General features: G+C 39.7%; 1 protein-coding gene and 1 non-coding gene across 2 annotated transcripts; one reads left to right on the forward strand and one right to left on the reverse strand.

Moving 5' to 3' along the window:
- Nucleotides 1-2,706: 2,706 nt before the first annotated feature.
- On the reverse strand, nucleotides 2,707-14,259 carry TMEM9B (TMEM9 domain family member B). The gene is made up of 5 exons (XM_020789949.3): nucleotides 14,100-14,259; nucleotides 12,241-12,332; nucleotides 9,925-10,033; nucleotides 7,287-7,421; nucleotides 2,707-3,981 (listed from the first exon to the last, which is right to left on the reverse strand). Exons 1-5 carry the CDS (start codon nucleotides 14,190-14,192, stop codon nucleotides 3,826-3,828), a joined length of 585 nt encoding a protein of 194 aa, XP_020645608.2. The 5' UTR covers nucleotides 14,193-14,259; the 3' UTR covers nucleotides 2,707-3,825.
- Nucleotides 14,260-14,796: 537 nt separating this feature from the next.
- Nucleotides 14,797-14,867, forward strand: TRNAG-GCC (transfer RNA glycine (anticodon GCC)). The gene has a single exon. It is a non-coding gene; the product is annotated as a tRNA-Gly (tRNA).
- The last annotated feature ends 737 nt before the right edge of the window (nucleotides 14,868-15,604 follow it).

A 15,604-nucleotide genomic window follows, 5' to 3' on the forward strand; every position in this document is an offset into this window, starting at 1 on the left:
ATCTTCTGGTCATCTAATATCATCAAAGGGTTCTTGTGAGCACTGGTTCGCCACAACTATTTCTTCCCCTAAGTTCCTGTCCGTTTCTGGACCCAATTACATATCAGCTTCCCGTTACAAAGTATTTTGGTTGATCCCATACTGCCTCTGAAAGCAGATCTAGTTCTGTAACATCCAGTAGCTTCATTAATAGCTCCTCCATCATTAGTTTTCTCCATTCTTCAATTTTTTGCCCAGAGTAACTTGGCTGCTGTATATATATACAGAATACTATATATATATATATATTATCAATAATCTCTGGCATTATATTCAATAACAACATTTCAAACTTTTAAAAACTTAAAATTTTAAGGTATAAACCTTAATCTTTGCTGAACAATTTCTTGTGACATTTCCCAAGTGATTTGTTTTTTAACTGGAAAGGGGTATGAACAGGGATGTGGAAGGATCAACAGTGTCAATACAGTAATTGTAAGAACCCTTAAATAGTGTGCTTACATTTCAGATGGTCATGCAAGAAATTCAAATGTGAGAGAGTTGCCTTGAAAGTATCATTTTGCAGCCGCAAAGGAATAATCTGCAAGCCCACTCTAAATGACAAAGTGGCCACAGGGCCAGGAGGAGAATCCAGACATGGACATAGCTGTGCATGGGCTCTCTGAAGGAGGAACCTAGCTCATAGAAATATGCCCAGACAATACACCAAAAGGATTTTGTTCCTCATTATGATAATGGTCTAGCATGAACAGAAAGGCTGGTTTGAATCGAGAAATGTACTGTTCTTACTTCTACCAACACACTACAAGAATGGCAAAATACTGCCATTTCTTTACAGTACACCAACAAGGATTTAAAAAATGAGATTAAGTAGAAAAAGGAAGGTAGTGCCTAATGCTGTTGTGACCAGTCTAATCATAATCCATAAAAGAAATAATACATCCATCTAGCCAGACAATTCTGATATTGTAATGCAAAAGAGCAAGCTGGTTAATGTAAGAAACAAAAAAATAAATAAAAGGAGGGGGGAGAGACAGAGAATTCTAGAAGGCAACCCTTAGCCTACATGCATCACCCTTCTTTACCATTGCCTAAAAGTAAAATGGCTGCCCTGGATGCTGCCCGAGGATATACAGAACCTGGTGACCTCACTCTTATCCCTCTCTTTGGACTGCCCAGGACAGCTCTGGGATTTTATCGTTAGTTCAGCTATCAATCACTTCCTCCTAGAATGCTTTCCCTCTGTATTTTAACCCCCCAAAGAACCACACACAGGGTTTGACTGTACAGTGAGGGAAATGCGATTTCACTCACATTCATTCGCTGTGAGGTCGCACCAAGTCTCTCTGCATTAACTGGTCTCACACACAGAGGAAAACCTTACTAGGGTAATACTTTGTCTGCAAAAGCCCAGCAGGTGGCATTGTTAAAAGGGAACTGCCTGAGCTTACTAACTTTACCACAAGCTGCTAAAAAAACAAAAGAGGCTTTGCCCTTAATTGTTCAAAAACAAGAAAATGTCTTGCCAACTGCATTTTGCTTGCACTTCACTGATGGTGTGCTGGCTTTCTACTCTCTGCACAGAGATAAAGGCTGTGGAAAAAAAGAGAAAGGTATACATGCACACAGCGTGTATATCCATGACTTATACTCCCTCAAAAGGTATGTGTGTGTGCATGCACATGGCTTGTCCTTCATCCTGCAGCAAGAGTTGAAGGGAAGGTATGTCTATGTGCATGTGTGGCTTATCCTCCCTCACAAGCGGCAAAGGAGAGTCCTTATTCACAAGGCAAGAGTCTAGGGGGAAGGTGTTGGCACACACAAGTGTAGCCTGTCTTCTTTTCTGCATCAGTTAAGGTGATCAGATGCCTGAACTGCTGTGGTTTTTCAAAAAGCCAAACTCCTAAAGGCAGAGGGGGAACACCATGGATTTTGGGATGAGAGGGACTCTAGGCTGACCCACAATTCTGTCATGTATGCAACAACAACAAAAAATGCACATCAGCCAGCCCAAAAGCCATAGTATTTCTTGTATTTTTTTCTCTGTATATCTGCATCTGTTTGAGTAGCCAGAACACCTCAGGAGCAACTGGGAGTGTCTCATTCTACAATTTCATTTGCCAAAAAGGCACAAATACCCCTGATTTTGTCTGTTATTAAAATTTTCTCCAAAGACAGTGCACATCACTACTGGACACCCACAAAAGAATGGGAAAATCCTCTTGGTCAAGCCACTTGGGAGAAAATATCACACTATAAAAAGGGCAATCACCAGGACCCTTGCCACTTCATTGCTCTAAGGTCTCCTTTCCAACTTGGAAGAGCCCAACTCATCTTTCTGGGAGAAATTCAAATGTTACTGCCTCTCAATGACTGCATTCAGTCAGGCTGGATAACTTAGCAAGCTAGACATCCAGCTACAGAACCAGAGCTTGACAGTCCGATTCCCCACTGTGCCTTCCAGGAGAAGAGCAGGCCTGTGTAGACTTGGGCAAGAAGCACAGCCCCAGTGTGTCCCCAGAAGAAGGGAATGAGGCACCACATCTGAGTACTCTAGACATAGAAAATCTTGAATAGGATTGCTGTAACTCAGAATTGACTTGACAGCAAGTAAGTAATTATTAGACCACGCAAAGCTGTAAAATAGTATATTCTTGCACACAAACCTATCTATTAATTAAAATCAACAGAAGGTGGGGACCTACACTGTGACCATCATTAAAATTTTATTGTTAGCTGCCCAGAGTAGACATGTATCTAGATGGCCGGGGTATAAATTTAATAAATAAACAAAACACAGTAGAAGGCATTTCAACCGAGACAAGATTGTAGAAATCCTTCTGTTTTCATACTGAATGGCATACTTTTTCTGGAAAAATATTAATATCCTTACAACAGAATCATTTACCTGAGTTCATTTCAACTAACCATTCAATGCTGTGCTGTTAAAAAACTTGGCTACCTGCATATACCACTGAAACTTCTCACACAGCAGTTCTCTACTTTGTCTCTATTAATTTCCTAATACATTACCAAATGTATTAAAGCCTGATTGCTCTAAGAACTTGAACAGACCCCTCATAGGATTCTGATATTAAAACTTTCATCTTTGACATTACAAAGGTCAGGTTATACACACAGCTAAATCCCAGGACAAGATGAGATTCTGAAGAATTTATTTGCATTCCATTAGCAAGCTATTTTTAAAAAATATTATCCACCATCTAGTGAAATCTGCATGAATAATTGTTTTTAGATATCACACAAAGCTTTTAACAAGCAGGTCTCCTGTTGTGCACAGCACTAAGTCTCTTCCCCATACCTTTAGCTCACCACTGTCTGTCCATTCACCATTCACAAAGGTCAGCTAATAAATTGACAGTACAAGCAACAAAATGTGTACAAGCAACCAGTTTTAAATGTGACAGCTATACTGTACAATGCAAATTTCTGAATCATAACAGACGGTAAGAAAATTGGATATATTTACAAAAGATCATTATGCCAGTAATTTGAATCTTCTCATTCCTCCAGACAGATACTAGTGAAAATTGGATTTAAGAGCTATAGTCAATTATCTCTCAATAGCAAATTCATCACACAGATAATTGCTTGTGTTTTATTAATAAAAGTAATTTAATAGTATACAGATATTTTGGCTTGATAAAAGATATTAATATCTTCCTTCCACTTGCACTTCCTTTGCTACTAATAAGCAAAATAAGTCTTCTGATGAAGTGACATTCTGGGAAGACAGAAATCAGTGCTTTACTTTAGTCCATTAATTTTCTTTGAACACCATTTAAAGACAGTTAACTGCACTTATTAACTGAGCACAACATGACGGTCAAATACAGATCTGCGCTGTTCTTGGACTTGAAGTTTCCAACGTTGCTGGGCATACTCCACTTTGTTCAGCATATTGGCACGGCTTCGGGAACGAGCCAACACATCATGAGCGTTTGCAAAAGGCTGGTGATCCTGAAATTGAAGATGTTTTTATCAATATATCATGTATTGTTCATCATGATGCAGCAAGAACCTAGAATATCACTACTAAAGTATTCTAGTTGATAACTTATGCATCATCTTTCTACAGAAAGTATTTATAATTCTCACAGAAGTGACTGCAAGTTACACCTTCTCAAGCAGGTACCAGAATTTAGGGGAGAAAGTTGGAACAACTGGTAAGAGTTTTTTGTCTATTGTCCTGTAATATGGCAGAAAGAAAGGGGTAACGACAGGGCTCACTAAGAGGATGAACAGGGAAAACATCAGGGCTTCTTTTGATGAGTTGTAGAAAGGTGTACAAACTTGTGTCTCTTAGACATACACAGATATTTTGGGATACTGACTGTCTTAAAGGTCTTTGCAGTTTTGTCTCAAAAGACAAAATAAAATACTGTACTGTTTCTCTCGTAACTACTGGATTTAAAGAACTATACAGAGTGCATGCAGGCAATGTAGTTCTATAATTAATGCATTTCTGATTCAGTTTCTCAAACCATCCCCGCTGCTTCTGCAAATCAAGGCACGTCTAGAACAGAACAAAATGCAGCATAACAAGGTAACATCAAAGAGGAAGGAACCAGGCAAAAAAATTCTGACTCCATCTTCCTCATGAATAACCAAACAGTCAAGCAAACCTTCAATTTTACATCCTTAAAAATTCTAGAGTTAAGACCACCCACTCCTTGAGAGGCTCAACTTGGCTATGGTGATACACGTCTTGGTTACTTTCCATTTAGACGACTGCAATGCACTCTGCATGGGGATGCCTTTGAAGACAGTTCAGAAAGTTCAGCTGGTGCAAAATGCTGAAGCAAGGCTGCTAACAGAGTTGGTTCTCACTGGCTGCCAGTTTGTTTCTGAGCCATATACAAAGTGTTGGTCCTGACGTTTAAAGCTATTTATGGGTCATGTTCAGGCTATCTAAAACACACTATCTCCTTGTATGCAGAGGAGTGCCTTCTCTCCATTTCACCATTTTCAGAAGCATGACTGGTGAGGACTCAAGAGGGTCGTCGTCCCCCCCCCCGGCACAGTTATCCCCTTCCCTCCTTTCTTTTTGACAACAACTGAAAATGTACAGCTTAAGAGAAGATTCTGGGGAGTCAGCAGGCAACTGAAATGATGACGTCTCTTAAATTTAATTTTTAGTTTTAAAATAATGTTTTAAAATATTTGTATATTACAGGTTCAAATTTTGATTTGTAGGTTTTTTATAAATTTTATTTTTTTTCAATGCCACTAGGAGAGAAGGGCAGGATAAAATTATATAAATGAATAAAATATTAATATAAATTGTCTTCTGAGGCAAGGACAATAGGCCAAGTAAAAGAATGTCATCTACTCATGTAAACAGTCACTTTGAAGAAAAGTGAGGACAGATCTTAATGGCAACACAGTGACATTATATATTGGCCAGAGGACAAAGAACAATTGGGAGGCTCTACTCCTTATATCCCAGGAAGAACATCATGGTAACAGGAAGACCAATCAAACCCCAAAAACTAGCCAATGAGAGAACAGGTAGGAGCTTGCTTCAATCCTTCCAGCCAGATACAACACTCTTTAGAATAAGCTCCAAACTCAACCCATTCCTTGTTCCTATGCTTGCTTTTTTCTTCCCTTTTGTATTTTGTCTATTGGATTGTGAGCCTGCAGGCACAAATGTTCTTGTCTTTTCATATAAGTATCTAATAATAATTATCAAAGCAAAATATTAAACTAGTATTTATGGGAATCCTGTAGCCATACTGGGAAGTTCCAATTTTAAAATGATTATTTTCCATCTATGCAACCAATAATAAATTATACTGAAATTTAAATCACTAACACACTGTGACTATGTTTATGTCTTTATGTCATCATCAACACCGATCACAAGGGTGTTAGGAATACTCACTTCAAGATATCAAACAACACCAAAATGTATGTTTACATTCAAAATCATAAAAGTGAAAACACAGCTGTTCAGGTGGCAGAGTTGAATGACTACTCTTTTTTTTATGTAAGTCCCCAAGTCATACTATTGAGCATACCAATGAATGAATGTGACCTGTAAATACAGATATTATATACCAAGCTTGTTTTTGAGATTTAAAGATGTTTTGGACAACAAATTATATCTTAAAATATTGGATTAAGGAAAGATCATGTGTGTAATATATACTATGAGTCAAATGTCCACATTATGAATTGTTTTATCATATTAACCTATCAAAACTAATTTTAACTGAAATAATTCAAGTTCTTTAAATATACCAAACTGGGAATCTGAAATTGTGTTTTTAAAAAGTCAAGACACAATTATCTGCAAAAACAGCTTTCAGAAAGGTAATTATGTTAGCTTGCTTCAACAACAACAAAAACAAAAGGAAATGTACAGTGGTGCCTTTGCAAATTGATTCCAGTATGACTTCTCACAGGTGCAATCCACTTTCTGAAACATGGGTCTGAGGATCATATCCACAAACATTCACAATGAAATAAAGTTGTTTAAAGGTGCTATTATACTTTTGTTTTTATCCCAGAGAGAACAGTGGGTACAATCTATTTGAAATGCATGGCATTTCCTTTTATTTATGCTACCCTGAAATCTGTACTAAGTACAGAGTTGCTTCCAAAGTCCATTTATAATGACACCATAAAACTGTGACACAGTTCCAAGTTACAATGAAGTCCTTACAAAAATGTTAAAGAAATTGTCAAGGCTCACTCCTTCAAGAGCCTATTCATAGTTCGTTATGTCTCTGTGCAGTCATTCAGCGAATCACATTCTAGAAAGGCCACAAAGATTCTTGAAGTCTTTTTTCTCCTGATCTAACCAAAATGTTTTTTGTCTATTCTAGGTTTTGGAAAGTGAGATAAAACTATTAAAACCAGGGTACGCAATTTCAGACAGACAAGGCCCACTTTTCAGATTTTGCCATGCACCCAAGAACTGCACTAACAAGCAGTGATATTAAAAGCACTAATTAACTTTTTATTTTAAATTAATGTAGTGCTTATGTATTACAAAGGTTGCTACAAAAGGTTTTTGTTAAATGAAAGACAGGATTAACTAAAAAAAAGTTTTTTAAAAATTGAAAAAGCCGTTTTGAACCCTGTACTGCACAAACAATATATCAAAAACTATTATAAGGGCCTCATGAGTGGTGGAGGCACCTGAAAACAAACAGGGTGACATTGGCCACAATGGGCAGATAAAATTCAACCAGCATTTTGGGAACTGAAGACGTTCCACACATGAAATTTGATTACTAGTAAAAAGAAATCCTTACCCCAATGTCTTCATCGCTTTGTATTAGTTGTGAATGTCCAAAGAGCCGTCTCTTTAGAATAGGTTCTACCAAGGTGAGATATACCATGTACAGCAAGAGCAGACCCAAGATTGATAAATATATGATTATGGTAATCTAGAAAGTAAAAGACATTATTTCAGTTTACACTCCTTGAGAACACATTCATTTTGTAGTACTAGGCACCCCTCTTCTTGAGCTCCCTCTCTAGAGTCTGACTGCCACTGAAGGAGAAGAAAAGCAGCCAGTGCATTTCCACGATACCCTTCCCTCCAACAACTAAAGACTGAACTTACTTCTCCCTCCTCCGCATTCCTTATTGGATCTTACATTTTAGATTGTAAGCCTGAGGGCAGGAAGTGTCTTATGACTTATACTTTAAACTATACAGAGAGCTTTTGTGGCTGAAGAGCAGTTCATAAATGCAATTAATAATAAATAAATAATGATAAACTAGCAATAGGTTTACTACAATGTCAAATACAAGCATTCCATCCTCAACAATATGTTCAAATCAATTATAAAGCCAAATAGTAGAAGCAAAACTGTTCCCCACCATTGTTTAGCATGAAAAACTGAAGAGAACAAAAAAGGAAAGAAAGTCATGTTTATTAGGTAGGAATGTCAGAGGATGGAAACTCAAGTCTTTCAAACAGCACAATTTTGAGTTTTTTTTTTTCATTTATGGCTTCCTATGGAACACATTATGCTTCTGAGATACTAATGTCCTCAAAAACATCTGATACCAGCTAGTGATAAAAAGCAATAGCCTGAATCCAGGAGACGTCTTGCAGAAACAGAATCTTTGCATCAAAATACTGGCTTTAAAAAAAACATTGACTGCAATTGCAGCCCATCAGTTAGACAAAACTGAATAATCACAATCTATTTCTGGGTTTTGAGGCAAAGTTATCTTGGCTACACAAAGGCTATTTCATATACTGCACAGTCATTTGTTATTGGATATATCCATAAGGCAGTGTAACCCAATCCCAAATCATTGGTGAGTATAACTGTACAACATGCACACATTTGCAAACTTGCACTTCTTTTGCACTAAAAATTATATCTGTTTGTACAGATAGCATTTTCTGCCCACCCTAAGCTAATGTGGAATTCATGTATAGTATGGATGACTCAATTTAATTACTATTTATAGTGGTGCACTTTCAGAAAGACTAAGTCTCATTAAATTATCCTTAAGATGGAACAGAGTGGAACAAAAGAGAATCCAAGGCTGGAGTGTTTTAGTGTAATGACTGCCACAACATTTGAAGAACAAATTGCATATCCCAACCTGAACTTGTTCTAAATGGCACACATTAATGGAGAGTGCTTATCACCAACCAAGATCAGTGGTAGTCTAACAAAAATTATTAGTTAAGCTGGACATTCCAATTAAGCATTGTTCATGCATTCAATGCATGCTTCCAAAAACATTAAGGTAAAGGTAAAGGTTCCCCTTGACAATTTTTGTCCAGTCGTGTCCGACTATAGGGGGCGGCGCTCATCCCACTCTCCAAGCCATGGAGCCAGCGTTTGTCCGAAGACAATCTTTCCGTGGTCACATGGCCAGTGTGATTTAGACACGGAACGCTGTTTACCTTCCCACCGAGGTGGTCCCTATTTATCTACTCGCATTTGCATGCTTTCGAACCGCTAGGTTGGCGGGAGCTGGGACAAGCAACGGCCGCTCACTCCGTCGCGTGGATTCGATCTTACGACTGCTTGGTCTTCTGACCCTGCAGCACAGGCTTCTGCGGTTTAGCCCACAGCGCCACCACGTCCCAAAAACATTAGTGACCTGCATATAAAGAATATGGAAGGATAGTACAGAGTTCTCAGAAGAAAACAGGAAGCTCCATTTTTGTCTACACAATGTATGTGTGATCTTTTAAGCATGACATCCTTAATATTTAGTTGTTGTATAAGATCATTATGTAAATAATATAGGGTTTTGACACCACAGCACTGCATAGTACTGCATGCTTCTCTCATAAGCACAAGAAACAAAAAGAAAAAAAGTTTAATGTAAGCAGAAACACTGTCATATTCCTGCCTGAAAAATCAAGAAGGGCATGCAGACAGGCATGAAGATGTATGATAAACTGTTCTATCATTCCACTTTGAGAGGTTATTTAAAAAAAGATTTAAAGATACTTAAATGTGATGGTGGTACCCCTTGTTTTCCAAATAAGGAAAACATTTATTTTGATTAGAAGTTTATTATAAAGACAACAAATTTAAATCTAGCCATTACTAAGATAAATTTGACACAAACAAAAATTTTCTTAAGAAAAGAAATAATTAAGGGCTTCTCATTCAGAAAAGAAATGCAACTGACGAATAAAGAAGATAAGTCTTGAACTAGGATTTAGGGTACATGCATTATGGGGTGACATAATAGCATGATTCTGTTATAGTTTCTACTTCATGGTTTAGAGCACCCAATGCTAATGTCTGGTAATTACACTCTTACTATAATTTCTACTTGGATGGGTTTTTACACAATTGATATACTAGGTTCTATTCTACCCATAGTTCCTATATAGTGTTCTAACATGCTTTGGGAAAGGGAACCAAGCATTAATTGAAAGAAGAAATCAAAGTTTATTTTTACTTTAATTGTTTCAGAGCTTCTTTCCTCATATTTGCATTCACAGCGTAAGCAATAGGCTTCCACATCTGGCCCAGGAACTGGCATGGGATTCACAACATGAAGGCAATCACTAAGCAGAGAGAAAAAGGTGCTTAGAATACGTTTAGGGAAATTTCCATCATTGCAGAGAAATGTCTACCAACAAGAACTCATGCTGAATGTACCAAGAGCAAACCAATCTATTACAGTACTCATATTTTTGAAAAGTAGGAATAGTGGGCATTTTACTCAAATGGATTAATGATTTATTTCAATATGTAATTTGCCATACTACAAGAAAGTCACTAAAGAATTTATGTCTTGCCAACAATAAGGCAAAAAAACCCCACAAATACCATTAGTGGAATATTCCAGATAAGAGATTATTAAATAAGAGATTATCTAAGTAACATGGCCCTGTTCCCAGCGGCCAATTTATCCCACTAACTTCACCGGCAATGCCTCTCGTAAATGGACAGGCAGCAACAGTAGTGTCTGGAAGTGGTAGCATAAGCAGGAGCAACTGTGAGATGTTTAGAGCAAAGACTCCAGGTAGCAGATGGGCATTTTCATCCAAGAAAGGACCCACCCAGTCCCTCATACCACTACTACTCATTTCCTCTAGCCATACTGAAAGGTAACAAGGAGTACTGCGATCAACAATGTATCACTTAGAGTTTAAGAAAGGGGATACCACTTTTATTAAAGTATCTGTAGATTCAGTACTGGTGGGGATTTTCCACCTCTTTCTAATGTCAATAGCAACTGTTAAACTAAAGGAAGTGTCAAAAGATGAGCATTTTCAACAGGAAAACAGTTACAGTACTGTAGAGATGAACTGCTTCAACTTGCATCTGGTTCCTCTTCTAATTAATGTTGTCAAGAGCTCTTTTACCATACTGAATACCATATATACTTTTTATAAAACAATTATGCTTCCTCCCTTTACTGTTTACCTGAATGCTTTTTAAGACTGTAAAATGTCTGGTTTCAAGCACAGAATGTACACAGAAGGAGCAAAACAGTATTTCTTGTATTCTCATAAAAGGGTTTTAACGAATACACTAGGACATGGAGATATGCATTATCTCCATGAAATACAACATGTATGTACATTAAAAGACAGTCTTGGAATACATGGCCCGTCCTACAGACCATCTTGGGCAACTTTGTTTCATCACAGTTATTCCATTTACCTTTCTACTAAGTTAGTAAAAACTTCAGTATCATTCAGAGAACAGGAAATTTAACAAACACCACAAAGAAAGTAACTATACGAGCCTTATAAAACCATCCAAAATACTACCTTTCACACCTTATCACTTCTGGTTGAGCCAGTGACAGAATGCTTGTAAATAACACAATACTTAATCTGGATTATTTCAAGAGCAGTCATATTATCTCTATGACAACATCTCCAAAGGGCAATTTTGCCCTTTGACAGCCAATTGCACACTTGAACTATGGAAATATTGCACCAGAAATTATGATTGGTTTGGCACCCTGTAACTAATTCAAAAACATCAGCTACTTGTACCCATGGAGGCTTGCCCGAAACTTTGAAGGGCACCACAAAAAACACTGATCTAAGATTTCTCTACAATAAAACTATCTCATACATTTATAACAGAATAATCTTGAGGTCAAACTTAAAGTATCACAAAAGGAATTCTGTCAATTGCAGTAAGTAGATTAAATTTGTTTAAATGCAAATTGTTTAAAATGAAGGTTTTTCTTTTGTAAATCCTTCTGCATTCCATCCCAATCTTCAAACAGAAACTTAACTTTAGCAGCAATGTTTACAAAATTAACTTGGAAGAGTACCTTCTTAACTTTTGCCCCTACTTTGTCTGTGTACTGCACTTAACAGGCATTGATCTCTATACTTAAATTTCCCTTCCACAATACTTTTAAAAGAACAGTTAAACAAGTACCAACAGGATCAACAATCCCTCTAAGCTGCATGGTGCACAGTAGCAAAGTGCTACATCAGCGCCATGCACCTGCAGTCAGTGTTGCCACGCATTTGGTTCTGGTCGTAGCCAGAACCACATGTGCACAGAGCAGGGTTTCCACTCAGCACAAGTGGAAAATTGAATGTAATTAAATCTGAATTTTACATTCAGTTCCTCAGCTCTAGTCTAGCATGCAAAGTTCTGCCCACAACTGGAACCAAATGGGCAGCAGCAGTGGCTGAAGGTGCATAGCACTGAGGTTGCGTGCCCATGCAGTTTAGAGGGAATTCTGAACATGATGCTTCATGAGAACAGAAATGAAGATGAAGCACCATCAACTCACCAGTCTTTCTGTGAAACATTTTTACTGAAAATGTCACCAGCATGTTCTTTATATGGAGGACAGATGCATTTACATCGGACATCCTCAGAATTCTGAAAAACAAATGTTTAATGAGAATTAATGGGTTCATCAACAAAAAAGATAAGCAGCAGAGAAAACAGGGAAAAGATTACATAATGATAAAAGTACATTAATTATCACAGGATTCTTTGGGTTTTCAGATTATATTTTGTTGTTTTTTAGTCATTAAGTCGTGTCCAACTCTTTGTGACCCCATGGACCCTCCTGCCTTCCACTGCCTCTCCGAGTTGGTAGCTTTGATGACACAGTCCAACCATCTCGTCCTCTGACGTCCCCTTCTCCTCACACTTTCCCAACATCAGGGTCTTTTCCAGGGAGTCTTCTCTTCTCATGAGATGGCCAAAGTATTGGAGCCTCACCTTCAGAATCTGTCCTTCCAGTGAACACTCAGGGTTGATTTCCTGCAAAATGGATAGGTTTGTTCTCTTTGCAGTCCAGGGGACTCTCAAGAATCTCCTCCAGCACCATAATTCAAAAGCATAAGTTCTTCAGTGGTCAGCCTTCTTCATGGTCCAGCTCTCACTTCCATACATCGCTACTGGAAAAACCATAGCTTTGACTATGCGGACCTTTGTCGGCAAGGTGATGTCTCTGCTTTTTAAGATGCTGTCTAGGTTTGTCCTTGCTTTCCTCCCAAGAAGGTGTATTTTAATTTTGTGGCTGCTGTCACCATTTGCAGTGATCATGGAGCCCAAGAAAGTAAAATCTGTCAGTGCCTCCATATCTTCCCCTTCTATTTGCCAGGATATGATGGGACCTGTGGCCATGATCTTAGTTTTTTTGATGTTGATGGTGAGGCAGTGGAAGACAGGAGGGCCTGGTGTGCTCTGGTCCATGGGATCACAAAGAGTCGGACACGACTTAACAATTAAACAACAACAATTTTCGAAGGCAGTGTTTCCACTTCGAACTGCTAAAAGAACCTGCCAGATATTTTTAACCTATCCATCTCTGTGTCACATTCTAGGAAGGCAACATCACACCCAATTGTGCTGGTCTTTATGTTTAGATATAAAGTAATTTGAACATATTTTTAGAAATAAAGGAAAGGAAGTTTCCAGGATTTACACACTTTAGCATTAACAGATCAAATACCTGTTTACAAAAAAAAAAAGAAAGAAAGAAAAGAAAAGAAATTGTTCTGCTAGGCAGAAATATACAAAACTTCTGCTACTTCAGCTATAAATATATGTAAGAATAATCAATCATTAAATAATGCTAACTGAAATGAAATGCACTCCTTGATTTGATGATAATTATGTGGGTTAATCAAAAGATGCTAGCTGCTGCACCTCCCTTCACCAAAGAGAAGGAAGTGACAAATACTTCTGTGGGAGAAGGGAAAAGAGGGTCACAACTGAAGTGAAAAAATACGCCCAAAATTTACTCGTCCTGCTGCTGCCCAGTCCCCTTGCCTCTTCCCCACTCGCTACGATTTTGTTTAAGGAAGCAGGTTCTTGCTTTAGTCTACTCAAGGGACGCATTCACACGATGCGAGAACAGGGGGAAGACGACGGCGGCAATAAAACTGGCAGCTGCCGGAGAGTGCCCTAATGAGGCAACTTCTTCATGTTGTTTCTAACGAGTATCTCACAGTATCAGGATTCTGGTGAGGCTTTCTGACTGCCTCGGTGGGGCCTGCTTTACCCGTAAACCCGACTTGTTGTTCCCAGGGGGGGAAGGAGCAGAAAACAAAACAGGGGAGGAGGGGGGGAAGAGGCACGAAGAGAGAAGAAGAAGAAGAAGAAGAAGAAGGAAGGAAGAGGGACGGGGCTCACCTTTTCTCCAGCCACCTGCCCGGCGAGCGTCGCCAGAGCCAGCAGCGCGCACAACGGCACCCACTCGCCCCCGAGGGGTGATGCCGCCGCCATAACCCGTCCCTCGCCGAAGCAAGCCGGGTCCCCAACCACTCGGCCGCCTGGTTTTTCCCCCCCCCCTCCTCCTCCTCCTCCTCCTCCTCCTCCGCCCTTAGCACCGCCGAGACGGGCCTTGAGGTTCGGGCGCTCCAAACATCGCGACTTCCGCTTCCAAAGCCCCGCTCGGCGCGCGCTCCGTGTCACGTGACGCCGCCGGGCCTTCCGTTCCGAAGGGCGTCTTCCTACCGGCAACAGGAGCGCCCGGCGTTGAGTTCCAGAAGGCCCCGCTCGGAGGGAGGGAGGGAGGGATGGATGGGTCGGAGCGCCGTAGATTCTCAAAGGCGGTGACGGAGGCAGGATACGAACCCAAAACAAGGGCCGTCAGTGTGACATTTTTTTTTTTAAAGATGAGCGGCTTTCGTGGGTTATAAGCATCAGGCGTATGAAGTGCTATATTTCGGCTCCAAGTTTATAGACACGGTGGACATTGTCGTGGGGGGGCCGGTTGAAGAGCAACAGAGGCAGACAGACAAGGATCTTTCGTAATGGCAAGAACATCGTTACCCTCCCTAAAGACCTTTCAAACTACTGATTTATGTTTATGTGTTCTCCATAGCTTGCATTGGTGGTTCAGTGGTAGAATTCTCGCCTGCCACGCGGGAGGCCCGGGTTCGATTCCCGGCCAATGCAACTGATTTTTATGGGACGTGATGGCGCTGCCGGCTAAACCATGAAGCCAGTGCTGCAGGGTCATAAGACCAGCAGTCGTAAGATCGAATCCACCTGACGGCTCCCGTTGCTTTGTTCCACCTCTTTGCCAACCTAGCAGTTCGAAAGCATGCAAATACGAGTAGATAAATAGGTACCACCTTGGTGGGGAGGTAACAGCGTTCAGTGTATAGCTGTGTTGGCCACGTGACAATGGAAACTGTCTTCAGACAGGCGCTGGCTCTATGGCTTACAAAATGAACGCTGCCCCCTAGAAGGACATGACTGGACTAAAAATGTCAAGGGGAACCTTTACCTTTATTCTCTAAGGCTCTGAAGATGCCGGCCACAGGGACTGGCGAAACGTAAGGAAGAAAAACCTTAAGAACATGGCCAAACAGCCCGGAAAACCCACAACAACCATTTATGTAAAACGCCTGCCACTTGGCACACAATAGTTGGACTCTTGAAATGTTAGTTTGTAACATTGGTGCATTGACTTTTGCTTTCAGGAGAGAACTGTGCTGAGGACAAAGTTTTGTCAAGGAAAATAACTTTTGGGGTATTTAAAAGTGAGTAGAGGAAAACAACTTATTAATGTATATAAAACAACAACAAACGGTCTTTGAGCTTCTGGATGCACACTGATATTTATGGAGTCGTGTTCGTGCCTTATACAGTGAACTGGCCGGCCTTCCCTGCCTAGAAAGCAGAGGATG

The sequence above is a fragment of the Pogona vitticeps genome, chromosome 1 (genome assembly GCF_051106095.1).
Source record: "Pogona vitticeps strain Pit_001003342236 chromosome 1, PviZW2.1, whole genome shotgun sequence".
Taxonomy (NCBI): domain Eukaryota; kingdom Metazoa; phylum Chordata; class Lepidosauria; order Squamata; family Agamidae; genus Pogona; species Pogona vitticeps.